The sequence below is a fragment of the Lolium perenne genome, chromosome 4 (genome assembly GCF_019359855.2).
Source record: "Lolium perenne isolate Kyuss_39 chromosome 4, Kyuss_2.0, whole genome shotgun sequence".
Classification (NCBI taxonomy): domain Eukaryota; kingdom Viridiplantae; phylum Streptophyta; class Magnoliopsida; order Poales; family Poaceae; genus Lolium; species Lolium perenne.
Window position 1 is genome coordinate 358344091 of NC_067247.2, and position 16011 is coordinate 358360101.

General features: G+C 44.8%; 1 protein-coding gene across 2 annotated transcripts; it reads left to right on the forward strand.

Annotated features, from left to right (window-relative positions):
• The first annotated feature begins 3802 nt into the window (after positions 1–3802).
• Positions 3803–7329, forward strand: LOC127296857 (BEL1-like homeodomain protein 7). 2 transcript variants are annotated; one of them, XM_051327081.2, is made up of 4 exons: positions 3803–4118; positions 4664–4754; positions 5095–6209; positions 6300–7329. In XM_051327081.2, the coding sequence occupies exons 3-4, from the start codon at positions 5146–5148 to the stop codon at positions 6976–6978; spliced, it is 1743 nt and encodes a 580-aa protein (XP_051183041.1). In that variant the 5' UTR covers positions 3803–4118; positions 4664–4754; positions 5095–5145; the 3' UTR covers positions 6979–7329. The 2 variants fall into 2 exon arrangements, with proteins under 2 accessions (XP_051183041.1, XP_051183042.1); XM_051327082.2 differs by lacking the exon at positions 3803–4118 and adding an exon at positions 4169–4577.
• Positions 7330–16011: the final 8682 nt, after the last annotated feature.

Genomic DNA, 16011 nt, shown 5'->3' on the forward strand with positions numbered 1-16011 from the left:
TTCATATTCAAATTCTCCATATTTTTCTAATAATAATGGATATATTATTTGTCCAATTGCGATTTATAGATTTAAAGATAGTAATTATGCCATATTATATGAATAATACATATATTATTTGATAATAATAATAATAATAATAGTTTTATTACTTATTTTATTTTCATTGGAATTCAATATTATTATCTTATTCATTATTATATTCTTAAATAACTGTTTTTGGTTTCAAAAAATACAAAAGTATGACACAATGGTATAAGAGTTAATAGGATTGATATGATAGTATTTACAACAAGGTACAATACATTTGCGGTAGCACAGCAAGAAAAAATCAAGGAGTTAAACGTGCTGAGGGTGGAGTAGTGTGAGGATGGGTGAACGTTCTGAGATGTGACCAAGTCTAAAATTTGACTAAATATTAAGTGTAATTAGTATTAAAAATGATCCAAGTGAGAGAGTAACGAGTCAAACAATTAAAAAAAATTAGAAAAAAGAAAAACAATTTCAAAAAATAATCGTTAGTCCCGGTTTGGCTTACGAGCCGGAACTAAAGGTCCTCAAGCCCAAACGCTGTATCGCAGTCAGGTGGAGAACCATTTATCCCGGCCGTAGCAGGGTAGTCCCGTCTGGTTAGTTTCGGTTGGCCAATTGGAACAAAAAACCCTTAGGGGCCGAAACAAAAGGGCCTATCTCTGGCAGTGTTTGTTGCATCGATCAGCATCCTCGGGCGACCCAACTGCAAACTTACCTGAACAAACACGACAAGGAAAAAACAAGGCAACAAGACACATCAGGTTCGTAGAGTTAGGTGTATACTGGCCGGCCTAGCTCATCACCAGGGTGATGCCATTGCCATCCATCATCGTCGTCCCCGCGCGTTTCACGTGACCTGCAGAAAATTCCACTCTATCCTCCGCGCGTCGTTCGTCCGGCAGAGAGTCCCATCTCCGAACGCAACGGAACTCGCTCTCATTTTTAATGGCCGCCAAGAGAGGACGAGATACACTTTGTCCTCGTAAGGATCAGCAGCCCAAGCCTTGTTTACTAGCATACGATTTTTCTCCTCGCATTGTTAATCCATTCATCAGTGTGCCACTATACACTAGGATAATGCACGTACGTCTCCTAGCTAGCCCTAGTTAACCCCACCTAGGCTCAGCAATATTCGCGTGATGAAGCTGATGCCACTTGTTCTTTCTTGTTCATCGGATATCTCCATCCATCTCCCCATGCTTCTTTCTCCCTCCACATCCATCTTTTCCTTGGACGCGACAGCTTCAACTTCGCGCATATGATTGGTCACACTCACACGCTCTTGTCAATGCCCTCTACAGCCCCGCCCCTTCTACGCACTGGTCATCGCCAGACCAAGGAAGTGCCGGGAGGGTATTCCCTGTTATCCTTCGGTGCTCCTCAAATCATTGGAAACTCCTACTGGTCACCTCATCTCATACCCTCCCTAGACAAGACGTCGGCGAATCACGCGGCGACACCGCGTGCGCGATCCACCGACGTACCGCCTAATTCGATCCGGTGACGAACTGACATGATCGGGGTCACCTAGATGGCTTGATTAGGATAAGCAAGGGTGGGACAAGACAAGGACAATCACGAAACAACTTGTTTAATCAGCTAGCTAATTATCAGGTATTGAACAAAATTTGGTGAGGTTTCAGAGGAGAGACACGCGTAGTAGGTCTGAAGCTTCCCCAATTTTAAGGGCCGACATGTCTTTAGCTACCTGTAGGTGATCCAAATCGCCTGATGGGATCGACGTCTATAACTAATCGCGATACGACATCTGTTTCTTAAGAATCAAGGATTGTGAACTTCACATTTCTGTTTCTTTTAGGGGTTGGGCCGTTGGGGCGTCTAAAATAGAGTGCAATGTGTCTTACATCAGCGTGAGTGCTGTTAGGAATGATGATTGACCTTTGTTTCTTCAGATATAAGGATTCTGAACTTCACATTTGTGATCATCTATCGTGGGTTGGCCTCAATGTAAACAAAGTGCACCAATAGCACCATAATACCATATATCTGAGCAAATGTCAGGTATAATTCATCTTCGCTGAACACTGATGCCATATCTTTCCCATAGGAGAATGAGAAAATTAATCCAAGATCCTACAACTGGACAAAAAATCACAATCTTTCAAATCACTGACAACAGGCAACAGCTCACTCAAACCTATGAAGATCACTGTCATCGTATTATTGAATAACGTTGTGATGCATTGAAGACTCTTTAGTCTCATACTCCCGTCCATACCGACTAGAATTCTGGGTTTTCACAATGATTTTCTTAAATAAAAATGAAATTAATTAATTAATTGGGATGTGACCTTATGATGGTGACAATATTCCAAATATTTTTCTAATCATAATACTGATACGTGTACACTACATTTAGCGATTTTACGGGACCATGTTCTTTCTTTCTCTTCTTTTTTTTCGCTCTTTCCGTTGTGTGCATCCCTCATGTCTTGTTTAGCTCTTGATGTTGCGTCGTTGCAGATGCAATGTGTAACTTGTATCAGCTTGAAATTAGTAAAAATAATATTTTCATCGAAAAAATATTTAGCAATTTGAGCCGGGGAAGAGATAATAGTGTCCACATTCAATACGAATCTTATCCTTAACTATTGATCGAATTTCCACCGAATATTTTGAAACTGGCCCACCTGTCAGCGAGACTACCCGCAAAGCAACGGCAAGGGGGGTTGAGGGGTCAAAGTCATGATTGGAGGGGGACCACGGAAACACTCGTCCTTGCACATCACTACCACATGTCCAATTTCAAAAGCAAGTGGTGCCACCAAACGGAAATAAAGCTATTATGCATTAGTTATCTCATTATCTGGTGGTGTTAGGGGGGCCTCCTATTGATGCACTTTTAACCAGAGAAGAAAGAAAGATCTGGTCATGCGGATGCAAATGTACATGTAGGGCATCATGCACTTGGTTCTGTGAGCCGTCAGCGTCGTTCCCCATGCACTTGCTTGGGAGCATCTGATGATGATGATCAGTTGGGAGATACGGAAGGTTGAGTAGGGGAAAGAGGGTTTTAGGTCTACCAACTGGTGGTTAGGGGACTAATACGTCTTAACAGACGCCGTCACCTACTGAAAGTTCTCCGACCGATCGATTGGTGTACTTGCAATCAAGGCTGCCCTGAGAGAATCACCTACAAACGGCAAGTTGGGAGCTTTTTCAGCTAGAAACACACCAAGCGAGTGAGGAAGGTATTGGACCTACTTTTCTGTGCACTGAGTGGACTAACTGAACTGCCAACAAGTATGCTGCAAGGTCACTCAAAACTGGCAAGAATCTATGAGTCTCTAAACAAGTATATACAAAATTAGGAGTTTTTTCTGTTGTGAATGTTGTAGGCCATTCGTATCACATGAACCGAGCTAATCCATTGACTAATTTGAGATTTTGAATCATCCAACTGTTCAGTAAAAAAACACTTGCATGTGGAAGCATATTTAGGAGTGGTAGTATATATGCAACCACCAGACGATCTTGGTTCTATCACCACGTTTGTAAGTTAAAGCGCATGTATGTATTCCATGCTTAAACAAGTTTATGTACGGAGCTTAAACATCTTATCAGTTCTTAAGGGTCAATGGCCGAGATCGAGCGGCGGTCGTTCGCCCTGAAGTGCAACTCGTACACTCGCTAGATCTCGACCGTCCAAGTTCCTGCAGCCTGCCTAAGCATGATGCACGCGCTAAGACCAACCTACATGAGAAACCGAGTGAGATAAAGAGGAGATAGGAAGGAATAATCTCGAGGAAACAAACAAAACCTGTGGTGGGGTTTCTTTAGGATTTGCAGGGAGATAGTGTTAGGCAGGTCCTTATTGGTGGCAGTATATTATTGCTCAAAGAAAGGCAGGAGGTAGGAGCTATAACAACCAAAAGAGAAGAATACCAAAAGCAACGCTATACAATCCTTTTCTTGTTATTTTAGCCCCCCTCTGTTGTTTGCTAATCCCTCTTTAGAATCCTTGGGATCAGCTCTGTCCCCGCCTCTCCGGGTGGTTTCTGTCAGAACAACGTAGCACCAAGAGAGCTTGCTCTTGCTTGGCCTCAAAGCCAGTTCTTACAGAGGTATGTAACTATGTATAGCCTTACCTTACCAAGATCACCTTGATCTTTGCATCCATATCGATTTTTGGATGATCCTGTGAGCAGCACGTTTCTCCTTCTGTTTGATTTTTTGTATAGATTCTTGGGGTTCTTGCTTGTTGAGCCTAGCAGCGGGTTTCTTGGTTGTTGTTTGCTTGTTGAGCTTGCAGCAGGTTTCTCTTGGCTGTTCTTTGCTTGTTGAGCTTCCTGTTCATAGTTAGCTCCTTGTGGTTGGTGGGTGCAGCACAACCTGAAAAGATTGCTTCCTCTTTTAGCTGATCGGTGTCAAGTCTAGTTTCTGAATTTCTCAAGTAGTAGTGAAATTAGTGAATGTTTTTCGAACTGATATTCTCTCAAGTCAAAGAGATTCCAGCTGGTGTTTCGATGAGTTCTTAATTTCTCTCAGGTCAAGTCTTCTTAGACCATTTTCCCCTTTGATAGGTACTGATTTGGACTGCCGTTTTTGCTCCTACTAGATGCTGAGTTCATCAAGTGACTGAAAGGCTTCGGTTTCTTCCTCTATGCAGGTACCACGAAATCCTTGGGAACTGTGTTCCCGGAAAGTGCAGTAATCTGAAGTTTCAGAAAAGTGCAGTGATCTGAAGTTTATTCTCCCAGGTGGATACATATGCTTTGAATTCTGTTGGATTCATTCTGTCCTTTGCTTTCTCTCTTTTGGGAATTGGATTTACTTCAGTTGTAGTAGTAGTCATGCAGGGTAATTCTGAATTCGTTCACCCCTCCTACAACTTTATGAATTTGCAGTAACAATTCTCTCTCTCTCGAAATAGTTTTTCGCCGTGCTTTATAAATAAAGTCACTTTTGCAGTAAACTCAATATCAAATTTCTGCCCCTATAATTAAATTCTAGTACTACTGTAAATTTAATTCACCAGAAAGCTGAAATCATCTTATGAATTTCTGATTTGCTAATAGTTTTCAGTCCTCTACTTGCCAGTTCGAATCTTGAAGACATGATGATAGAGTGCATTTGCTTCTGAAGAAGAGGATGGCCACGTTCTTCTCCACCTCCACTGATCAGAGGGGTCTCGCCGGAGGCGGTGGTGGTGGCGACATGTCATTCCACCACCACTACCCCATGTCCAACCAATACCAAGACGCAGCGACCGGCGGACTGATCCCGCTCCCGGCGACCATCGCGCACGGCGGTGACGGCGACGGCAGAGACGAGGCGTCCGCGTACATGAACTCGAGGGACAGTGCCGAGCTCGGCGGCCTGCAGACGCAGCTGTTCATGGGAGACGGCGGCGTGTCGGCGGCGCAGCGTACTCATCAGGGCGGCCAGCTCTCGCTCAGCCTCGGCACGCAGGTTCCGGTGTCGCTCTACCAGTACGGCCGTCCGGGCGGCATGTCTCCCTCCTTGATGAGCCCGAACCAGCAGTCGACGATGGCGATGGCGGCGAGCAGGAACACACCGGGAAATATGTACGTGAATAACTCAAGGTTTCTGAGGGCGGCACGCGAGCTGCTGGACGAGGTGGTCAGTGTCCGGGATGCGATCAAGAAGAAGGGGGACAGGAAGGACGACTCTGCCGGTAAGGGCGAGTCTGGCAAGGCGGACGGCGACAAGGGAGACGAGCACGAGGGGAGCTCCTCCGCCGCCGAGCTGTCGGCGGCGGAGAGGCAGGACCTCCAGAACAAGGTGACGGCACTGATGGCCATGCTGGAACAGGTGGACCGGAGGTACAGGCACTACCACCAGCAGATGCAGATGGTGGTGTCGTCGTTCGACGCGGTGGCCGGATCCGGTGCGGCGAAGCCTTACACGGCGCTGGCCCTGCAGACGATCTCTCGGCACTTCCGATCGCTGCGTGACGCGATCGGCGCGCAGGTGCAGGCCGTGCGGCGGAGCCTCGGGGAGCAGCAGGACGGCTCCGGCGCGGGGGGCCTGTCCCGGCTGCGGTACATCGACCAGCACCTTCGGCAGCAGCGCGCCATGCAGCAGTTCGGCATGATGCAGCAGCCACAGCACGCGTGGCGGCCCCAGCGCGGCCTCCCGGAGTCCGCCGTCTCCGTCCTCCGCGCCTGGCTCTTCGAGCACTTCCTCCACCCGTAAGCTATCCACCGCCCATGCATTCGATTCGATCAATCTACTCCTTCTCTGTGCTCAGTTGCCCCACTGACTGATCCTCCATGAATCAGGTACCCGAAAGATTCGGAGAAGGTGATGCTGGCTAGGCAGGCGGGCTTGTCGAGGGGCCAGGTGTCCAACTGGTTCATCAACGCGCGCGTCCGGCTGTGGAAGCCGATGGTGGAGGAGATGTACAAGGAGGAGTTCGGCGCGGAGATGGACTCCACCAACTCATCGTCAGAGAACGCCGGCAACGGAAAGCGCGGCAAGGTCGAGGACCCGGTATGCTCGGAGGACCAGGATCGCGACGAGTTCCAGAGCGCGTCAACGCACACGCACGCTGGAGCGGGGCAGCTTCTCAGCGCCTACAAGTCGGAGCCGGTGTCCGGCATGGACGCCGGGGCCCTGTCCAGCCTCGGTGGGGCCGACATGAGCGTGTACGCGCCAGGAGGCCTCAGCCTGAACCACCACGGGCCCGGCGGCAGCAGCCTTCTTCAGGACGCGTTCGCGCACCACGGCGAAGACGCCAGGTTCGTGGCGTACGGCGGCGACATGGCCGACCTCGGCGGTAGCGTGTCGCTGACGTTGGGCTTGCAGCACTGCAACAACAACGCAGGCCACGTGCCGCCGGAGCAGCAGGGCTTGCTGTACGGCGGCAATCCCGGCGACTTCGACTTCCTCAATGGAGCCGACGATCGGCAGCGGTTCTCCTCGTCGTCGTCCCAGCTGCTGCACGATTTCGTCACATGAGCGGCGGCACAGCTACTTACGGAAAGGCGCAGGTGGCGACGTGTCAGAAGCATGCATAGGCCGGCCGGCCGGCCGGCGCCGCCGTGGACACACATGCAGTACATGGTGCACGGTTAATTTGAAGCAAGTATATATATACATACAAGTATACGATTGGTTTGGTAAGTGAAGTAGGTTTTGTATATGAGATGGTTGGGGGTGTAGCTGCTGTAAACATACTAGATTGGTATTTTTGCTAGACTGCACAGATTCCATTGACGAATGATTATTTCATGATACGATGATCTGTTGATCCGGTCAGTTCCTTGATCTGTAATTGTTGAAATGTGATCTGCTCTGAACGTCAGAAGATGTGCTGCAATTTGCACTTTGGAACAGGAACAAATAAACAGCAGGTTTTCTGAACCACGGAAGGAAACTGCGTCGGGAAATGTATCATGAGAGCATCTCTAGCGAATGTAGAAAAAATGATTTCCAAAAGGCAGTATTTGGAAGAGGAGAGAAAATAAATTTAAGAGTGAAAACAATTCAGTTCTAGAAAACTCCCAAAAAGTCACACCCAAAATATGCTAGCCCTCTCTCAATCTCAATATTTCAATACCTTTCATAATAATTTTTTGAATAGATATGAGTTCACTAGTAGAAAACGGATCTTTTGTTCGCAGCTGCCCGGAGCATTAGTCCCGGTTCAAACGTGCCTTTAATTCCAGTTGGAGACACCGACTGAGATTAAAGGGGTTGCGGCGGGGTGTGGCAAGCCGCGAGCCCGTTTAGTCCTAGTTGGTGTCTCCAGCCGAGACTAAAAAGTCTATCTTTACATGTATCACCCAAGCTTGTGTGTGAGCCACACTTAGCTTGGAGAGGTGTATGTTGGTTTGATTTTCCCTTCTTGCGCACAAAAGGTGCTCGATGCTTGAGAGCATGATGAAACTTGAGTTCACACAATTTCAGACCTTCAAGAGAAAGATTATACCAAAATTATCTCAAAAAAGCTCCAAAATTCACTAACCCACTGGAGAAGCATCGGGATCACTAGGATGCATGCCCCAATTTAGCCTAATAGCGGCATTCTTCCCGCTCAACGGACCCAAAAAAATTGACCCAAAATTTTACAGAGAACTAGTTTATTAACACCACTATATCATGAACTGCTACTACTTAATGATGTTGTAATATTTGGAAATAACTATGTCCATAACTATCTATGATCACTATGTTTTTGACATAACTATATGTGAACTATGTTTTGGTTATGCACATCTCTTATGTGACAATGTTACTATGGTATCTGTGAATTATTGATCATATATACGTTTTATATGATGTCCTAATATTGGATTTTCTCCATATTATTTAGCAAATCGGATATATAGTCTTAGCCCACTATAGCCTTTTATAGCTTCAGAAATCTCCGCGGTGATAGGCTATAGCCCGCCATTTTAAAAGGAGATCGTGAGAGCATATCTAGCAATATAGAAAAAAAGGATTTCCAAAAGGCAGTTTTTGGAAGAGGAGGGAGAAGAAATTTAAGAGTGAAAACAATTCAGTTCTAGAAAACTCCCAAAAAGTCACACCTAAAATATGCTAGAGCTCTCTCAATCTCAATATTTCACTACTTTTCATAATATTTTTTTTTGAATAGATATGAGTTCACCAGTATAGATTTACTACTAGTCCCGGTTCAAACGGTACCTTTAGTCCCAGTTGGAGACACCAACCAAGACTAATTACGCAACCCATTTAATTAGTTTCGGTTGGTGTCTCCAACTAGGACTAAAGATCCATCTCTATATGTATCACCGTGTCTGCCCAAGCTTTGTGTGAGCCACACTTAGCTTTGAGAGGTGTATATTGGTTTGATTTTCCCTTCTTATGCACAAGAGGTGCTCGATGCGTGAGAGCATGATGCCACTTGAGTTCACACAATTCTAGACCTTCAAGAAAAGTATTATATCAAAATTATCTCAAGCAAAAAAAGCTCCAAAATTCACTGGCCCACTAGAGAATCATCGGGATCACTAGGACGCATTTGCGGAGTACAAGAAAAACGGAAGAAGCTAAGCAAAGGTCAGCAAAGAATAAGGAAAATGCTGCAAAAAGATATATCACCATAAGATGGGGATGGGTGGCTATAAGACTGACATGCCTGAGTGGGATCTAACTGAGGCCGGCATGCACGCTGAAGGGATCACTCCAGCTACACATTATTGAGCCCTGAGGTCAAGAAATTGGATACTTGTGCATGGGTCATCGTATGACCCACAAACATGGGAGCTTATACATAATAATGAAAAAAATTGTATCCCACAAAGACCTTGTTGGAATAATCAATGAGGTTCAAGAGGGGAAGTTCCATCCCGACAGAGAGAACGATGAGCTGACAAAGGCCCTCAAGAATAAGGAACACCCAGGACGAACACGAGGCTTTAGACCTTCTATTCTGTGCATGATTGGGTTTTCCGAGGACGGTGACACTTATACAAGCCGATCGAGAGCAAAGAAGCGACAACATGAGCAGGAGGCAGACCGGTTGCAAAGGTTAGAAAGAAGTAACTTAGAATTGTATGGCACGCTAAAGCAGTTGCAGGAGCAAGTGAGTCAGCAAGGGATAACTGTTCAGCTGTAGCAAGATCATGCATTCGATAGTACCGGTGACCCATCTCAGTGGAAAAGCGGCGTGGCTTCCACGGGGGTCCAGGGTGATGATGCACATGTTGATGAGGCACCATTGGATCGCTACCCCGTTGATATCAGGGAGAAGACAAATTGTGAGCCACATCAGCCAATGAAGAACATATCCATGAAGGTGGCAGTCGGCTTTTCTTTACCTTGTGAACCTGGAGCACGTTGTCGTGGTGGTGAGATTAAAGTTGGCTATGCTCGTCTCAGGGTGGATGCAGGTATACAGGGATATGAGTCATTGGAGCTTGACATCCCTCGAGCTGAAGGGGAGATGTGATGGTGCTTACCGTTACGTCAACTTCACACTGTTGGGGAACCCCGAGAAGAAGGTGTGATGAGCACAGCAACAAGTTTTCCCTCAGGAGGAAACCAAGGTTTAACCGACCAGTAGGATAAAGGTGTGACTTCCGAAGGTGTTGCTGGCTGACTAGTGGCAGGGCGCACTACCGGTGTCAGCAATAACGTGGAACCTGCACACAACACAACCAAAGTACTTTGCCCCAACTTACAGGGAGGTTGTCAATCTCACCGGTTTGCTGAACACAAAGGATTAGACGTATCAAGTGGAAAGAGATGTTTGCAGTTGAATTTATCAGTAAAGAAAATAGGATCGGGATCTACAGTTCACTAGAGGTGTCTCTCCATAAAGAAATAGCATGTTGGGTGAACAAATTACAGCTGGGCAATTGATAGAATATCAATCAATACATGACAAGATGATTACTATGAGATTTGATATGAGAATTACAACATAATATATAGACGGTAATCCAACTGCGTCTATGACTAATAATCCACCTTCAGGTTATCGTCCGAACCCCTTTCATTATTAAGTTGCAAGCAACAAACTATCGCATTAAGCAATGTGTGTAATGTAAATAATAGAATTACCGTCGGATAAAATATTGTTGTTTTCTCCCTAGTAGCAACAACACATCTATAATCTTAGAAGTTATAAATTCACTCTCCCAGAAAACTAGAGGTATGAACCTACATAAATACCCCCTTTTGGAGTCACAAGTGTCCACTTGGCCAGAATTTCTACTAGCAACGAAGAGCATGCAAGATCACAAATAACATATAACATAAATATATAATCAATCTCAACATAGTATACAATATTCATCGTATTCCAGCAAACCAAACATATAGGATTACATATAGATGATCTTGATCATGTAGGGCAGCTCACAAGATTGATACATGAAGCACAAAGTGGAGAAGCTGCTATGGACCCATAGTCCAGGGATGAACTACTCACGCATCACTTCGGAGGCGGTTATGGCGATGTAGATGCCTCCGGTGATGATTTCCCCCTCCGGCAGGGTGCCGGGAAGAGCTTCAGAACCCCCCGAGATGGGTTCGGCGATGGCGACCGCGACCGCGACTTTTCGTGGATGGAGGCTCGGGTGTCCAGGGATTTCCCGAGAAGATGTATAAATAGGTGGAGGATTTTAGTCAGTGGGGCGCCTTGTGGGCCCAAACCACCCCTAGGCGCGGGCTAGGTCAAGGCCGCGTCTAGGGTAGGTCTGGCCGCCCTGCTGCGCCTCTTCGACCCCCCTTCGGACTTCGCTTTCGTTTCAGTAAAATATGGACTTATGCTTTTGTTTCGTCCAATTCCAAGAATATTTCCTGTACAACTTTTCTGAAATACAAAAACAACAGAAAACAGGGGACTGGAACCGTGGCTTCTTGTTAATAGGTTAGTGCCGGAAATCATATAAAAGTGCAACGAAGTGTAAGCAAAACATATATGAATTGGTGTAAAACAAGCATGTAATATCAAAAATTATAGATACGTTTGAGATGTATCAAGATGCCACTAGGAGAAGTCGCGTGTGCTATCGTTCTATAGCCACAGAAAAACATCGTGTTTCGAAGCTCGACACCAAGGTCACCGTCTCCTTCGAGTAGCCATCCAACACCTCCAATGCCACCGTCTCCTCCGAGTTTCCATCCACCACCTCCAAGTCCACCTCTCCTCGAGAGGGACCCCAGCACGAGTCCATCTCGATCTCTGGCGCGTCAGCCTACTCCGCTCAATACATTCCAGGGGCAAAAGCGGAAGAGTACCACCACCTCCAAGTCCACCTCCCCTCGTAAGAAATTTACTAAGAAGAGAACTAAGAAGGATCCTCCTAAGTTACCTTACCAAATGATTGATGAGGAAAATGCAAAGGTCGTGGATGCCGAAGTGAAAGCCCATTTTGCACCAAAAAAGCCACCGTCAAAGGAGATAATAGCTCCAAAAGTCAGAAAGCACTTTGTGGACATGCTTGAACGACAACTGGCACATGGGGTTAATGCGCCATTAGACTATGACCGCTCTCTTAGGAAGTTTGTGGAAAGGCAGCGGACGAAAAGTAATTCAAGCGCAAGAGGGAAAAAGTTCCCAGCTCGGAGAATAGAAAAAACAATCGTTGCCCCCGCTCAACGTATTTTCCAATAAGGAACTAGCAGAAAAGTACAAGGACATACAATCCCCCCCCACCCCCCCCCCCCCCCCCCACCCCCCCGCTCGGCATATTTAAGGACTCAACAGAAGATATCAAGATGTTTGATAATCAACTTGGTATGACTTGCTCAAATGCTAGACGAGGCAGATTTCCCTAAGGCTGAATTAGCATATAAATATGTCGTCTGCGAGCCTCTCGTCAGACCTGAGCAAGTCACATACCTATCAACACAAATGTGAAGATTACATGACTGGTACATGTATGTCATAAAGGAAGAGCGAACCATGCTCATAGTGGAAGTTAAAAAAAGAGCATTATTTCCTTGACAACCAGATATGTATTATGTTTGAAGAACTTTTCCAGTTATACAATCAGAACGCCCTTGACAAATCTCTCATCAGCTGCTACTATATGTAAGTGATTTATTTCTGTAATTAAGTCTCTATCTCACATTGTTTATTGCGTGTAATTATCCTCACTATATTTTTTGTACGCTATTTATGTAGAATGAAGATTCAAGAATGCAAATGACGGAGAATATATGACATTGGGTTCATTGACCCATATGTCATTCATTGTCTTACGGTACAAAACCACGCAAAGGGCACAGAGGATAACTTGCTAAGATTTTTAGTTGAACAAAATAAAAGATCGAAATACTATTTCCTTACAACTTCTCGTGAGTATTACTATCTTGTACACATTCTATTTTGCTTACTCGATGTGTAGTGTAATTGATGAGTTATGCATGCATGCGTATATAAACGTGTGTAGTTTTCACTGGATTCTGCTAAGCATTCAAGTTGACGTTGTAAAAGTTGATGTCATGGACCCATTATACAAAGACCCTACGTTGTACGATAGCATCGTTGTTATGCTCCAACGGTAATTTCAATTATTATCACATTATATCAACCTGTTTCGTTCATTTCTTCATATCAAGTAATTAATTACTCCTTTATTCATTTTCTTTGCCGGTCAGGGTTTGGAAAAATTTCACCAATGTGGTCCATGGTGAATGGAAACCGGAGCTGCATTTTTCAAAGAAGAATGTAAGTAGTACTAGGTCCGCCCATCTCTTTAGTTCTAGTTTCAATACCGTTATCATGCTTGCCTATTATTTGATTAGATTATATTCTCATAAAGTGGGTGAGGAAGGCAAAGGTGACAAATTTATGTGCATTCTAGTTTTGCGAGTACATCCACATCAGAACTAGTGAGCGGCACATTCTACGTTTGCGAGTATATTTTGTTTCCTTCAAAAATACGTAAACAATATTAACATTTTTTCTTTATAACCGTCAATTGTGTTAAGTTTCATTCATAATTTCTTTTATGATGATTTGATATATTTTTACACAGCTCATATATTCATATTGATCTCCTTCTTTTAAAGAATGATAAGCTGCGGGACCAGCTCCTACCGAAGGATCGCGTACAAGCAATCTAAGAGGAATTGGCAGAATTTTTGCTTGCGGAGGTCATATCTCCAGCCGGAGAATTCAATTTCCGCTAATGTATCCATGTAATTTAGTGATCTCCGTGTAATTAGATAGAAACTATGCCAAATTGTATATATATGTATGCTCGATCGCAAGAGAAATTATATTATATATACATCAACGTGTACAATATGTAGAGAAATTATATTATACTAGTAAAAATGCCCGTGCGTTGCAACGGGAGGAGGGAAAAGCTATCCCTCCTGAAACGAATGGAAATTAACTTTTTATCCATAAACATCAGCAAAATTTTCCCCACAGCTGATTGAGCCGTGTAGAATAATTTTATTTTTGTACGCACATGAACAACAAGTTAGCAAGCTATGGGTTGAGTTTTATTAAATATTTTATACTTGTACACTTAACCCCTTAAATGGTAACTCTAGCGGTTTTAGTCTCTTAACAAAAACTGTAATTGAGAAATTAAATAAAAGATGAAAATTCAGGATTTGGTTGCAACAAAAAAAAGTCAAATGAGCACATGAATCACATCGATAATGGAGTTTGTGCATCGCTGCATGAGTTTTTTCTTGCATACTATTGGTATGTATCTCAATATTTGTTGTATTTTCAATCATAAATAAATAGCATCAAAATCATAGTAATTTTGTGTATTACCAGGCGTTGACTCAAAACGAGCATAGACAACAATCCCACTACTCCATGGATATTATTATTGCTCTAAATATAGCTGAAATCCAAAAACCTATGTAGTTAAATAACATTTAGAGCACAATACCTACTTGTTGTGGCTATAGTCACCTCACGGTCCAGATCACATCAAAATACAATCAAGTGGCATAAGTTAGGAGCTATGATGTTTCCAAATAACAGGAAATATCGTGCTAATTTGACAATCCAGGGACCTCAAATAAAATGGCATTCAACAGTTTTGGCATATTCAGAAATCAAAATCAATGCTAGTTTATTATGAACAAAAACCGCAAATGATGGTTTATTGAGGAACCATCTCACTACAGTTAACAAATTATCGAACCTATTCAGCTCATAGGGAATTCAAGGTACCAGGCTACCAATTTTGTATTACATATACAAAAAGCACCTTCATTAGATCCACCAAAGCAGCTTGGAGCAGATTACATCCACCTAGCACCTTCAAATTGATTCTCTTTGAAAACAAAGAAGATGACTAATGCGCTCTGGCTCTTGCAAACAAAGGGTTGTCGACTGAAGTGATTTTGGAGCCCCTCTGCTGCAATTCTCAACATCTATCACTAAAGATCAGTCCGCCAAAAATATTTGTGTTTCAGAGGCTTTCCACAAGTGCTCTGAAACAGAGAATTAGTTGATTTTTTTTTGACCCGGGAATTACTTGCAATTTATTCATGTACACAGAAAAGCTGAATCAAACCCAGGTTATCACCACGCGCGCTCCTAGATCAATAGCACTACCAGCCTCACAGATGCACCATCGTGCCATTGGCTAGGGAAGCAGCCGAGGTTGGGAGCTCGGCATTCCCCTCCAGCTGCACCTCTATGGTGTTGAGTGGTAACAGAACCCATCTCGTCAGTATGGCCGGCGGAGGGGCAGTCGAGGCGGCACAACGAGGATACAGAGCGAGGGGTGATGCGGCATTGCAGCGCGGGATGTGCCGGCGGAGGAGCAAACAGGCGGCGGCGCTGGGTTGTCTTGCCGCGTCCGCGTGCTTGTGATTTTTTTGGAGACGCCGACTTTGCTCTTTCTTAGAAGCTGAATCCTCCATGATATCTGATCAGGCAGCTCCTTTTCCTAGCCGCTCGAAATTCCTCCTCTTGGTCCCAGGACGCTTCAATCCAACGGCGCGGTCGAAGCCGTCACATGCAAGGCCGGGCTCATCTATGTGTACGACCTGCCGCCGGAGTTCTACCACAACCTCGTCGTCCGCCGCGAGTGTCTCTGGCGTTCTACCCGTACCTATCCTGCTATACAACGGCGACATGTCCGGCCTCTATGGTGCCGCGTGACAGCCTTCTCGGCCGTGGTGTCGAACGCGTCTGCTCCAACCCCACATCGTCCTCGTGGTAGTCGTAGCTCGATAGCTAGACGCGGACGGGTATGAATTGTGATGATCGATCGCCCGTGGGGTGCGGGAAGATTTCTTGGATTGATTCAGCTATTGTTTGTTGGAATACAACTTTGAACCGGAAACTGGGGACGACTCATGGTTACGTGGTGGCGTGGGTCAGCCGGTTTTTTCGGTGTTAGTTTGAGTTGGCCTCTCAGATCTCAGATATGTGGCGGATTTATAGATATTGGGCCTAAGATTTTCAGGAGACGTTGGGCCTTGAGGAAATAAACTTTGGCCCGTTTGTGACACCAGGCAACCACCTATTCAGATTTAATAGTAAAGATATACATCAACGTGTACAATATGTAGTAGCGTAGAATATGT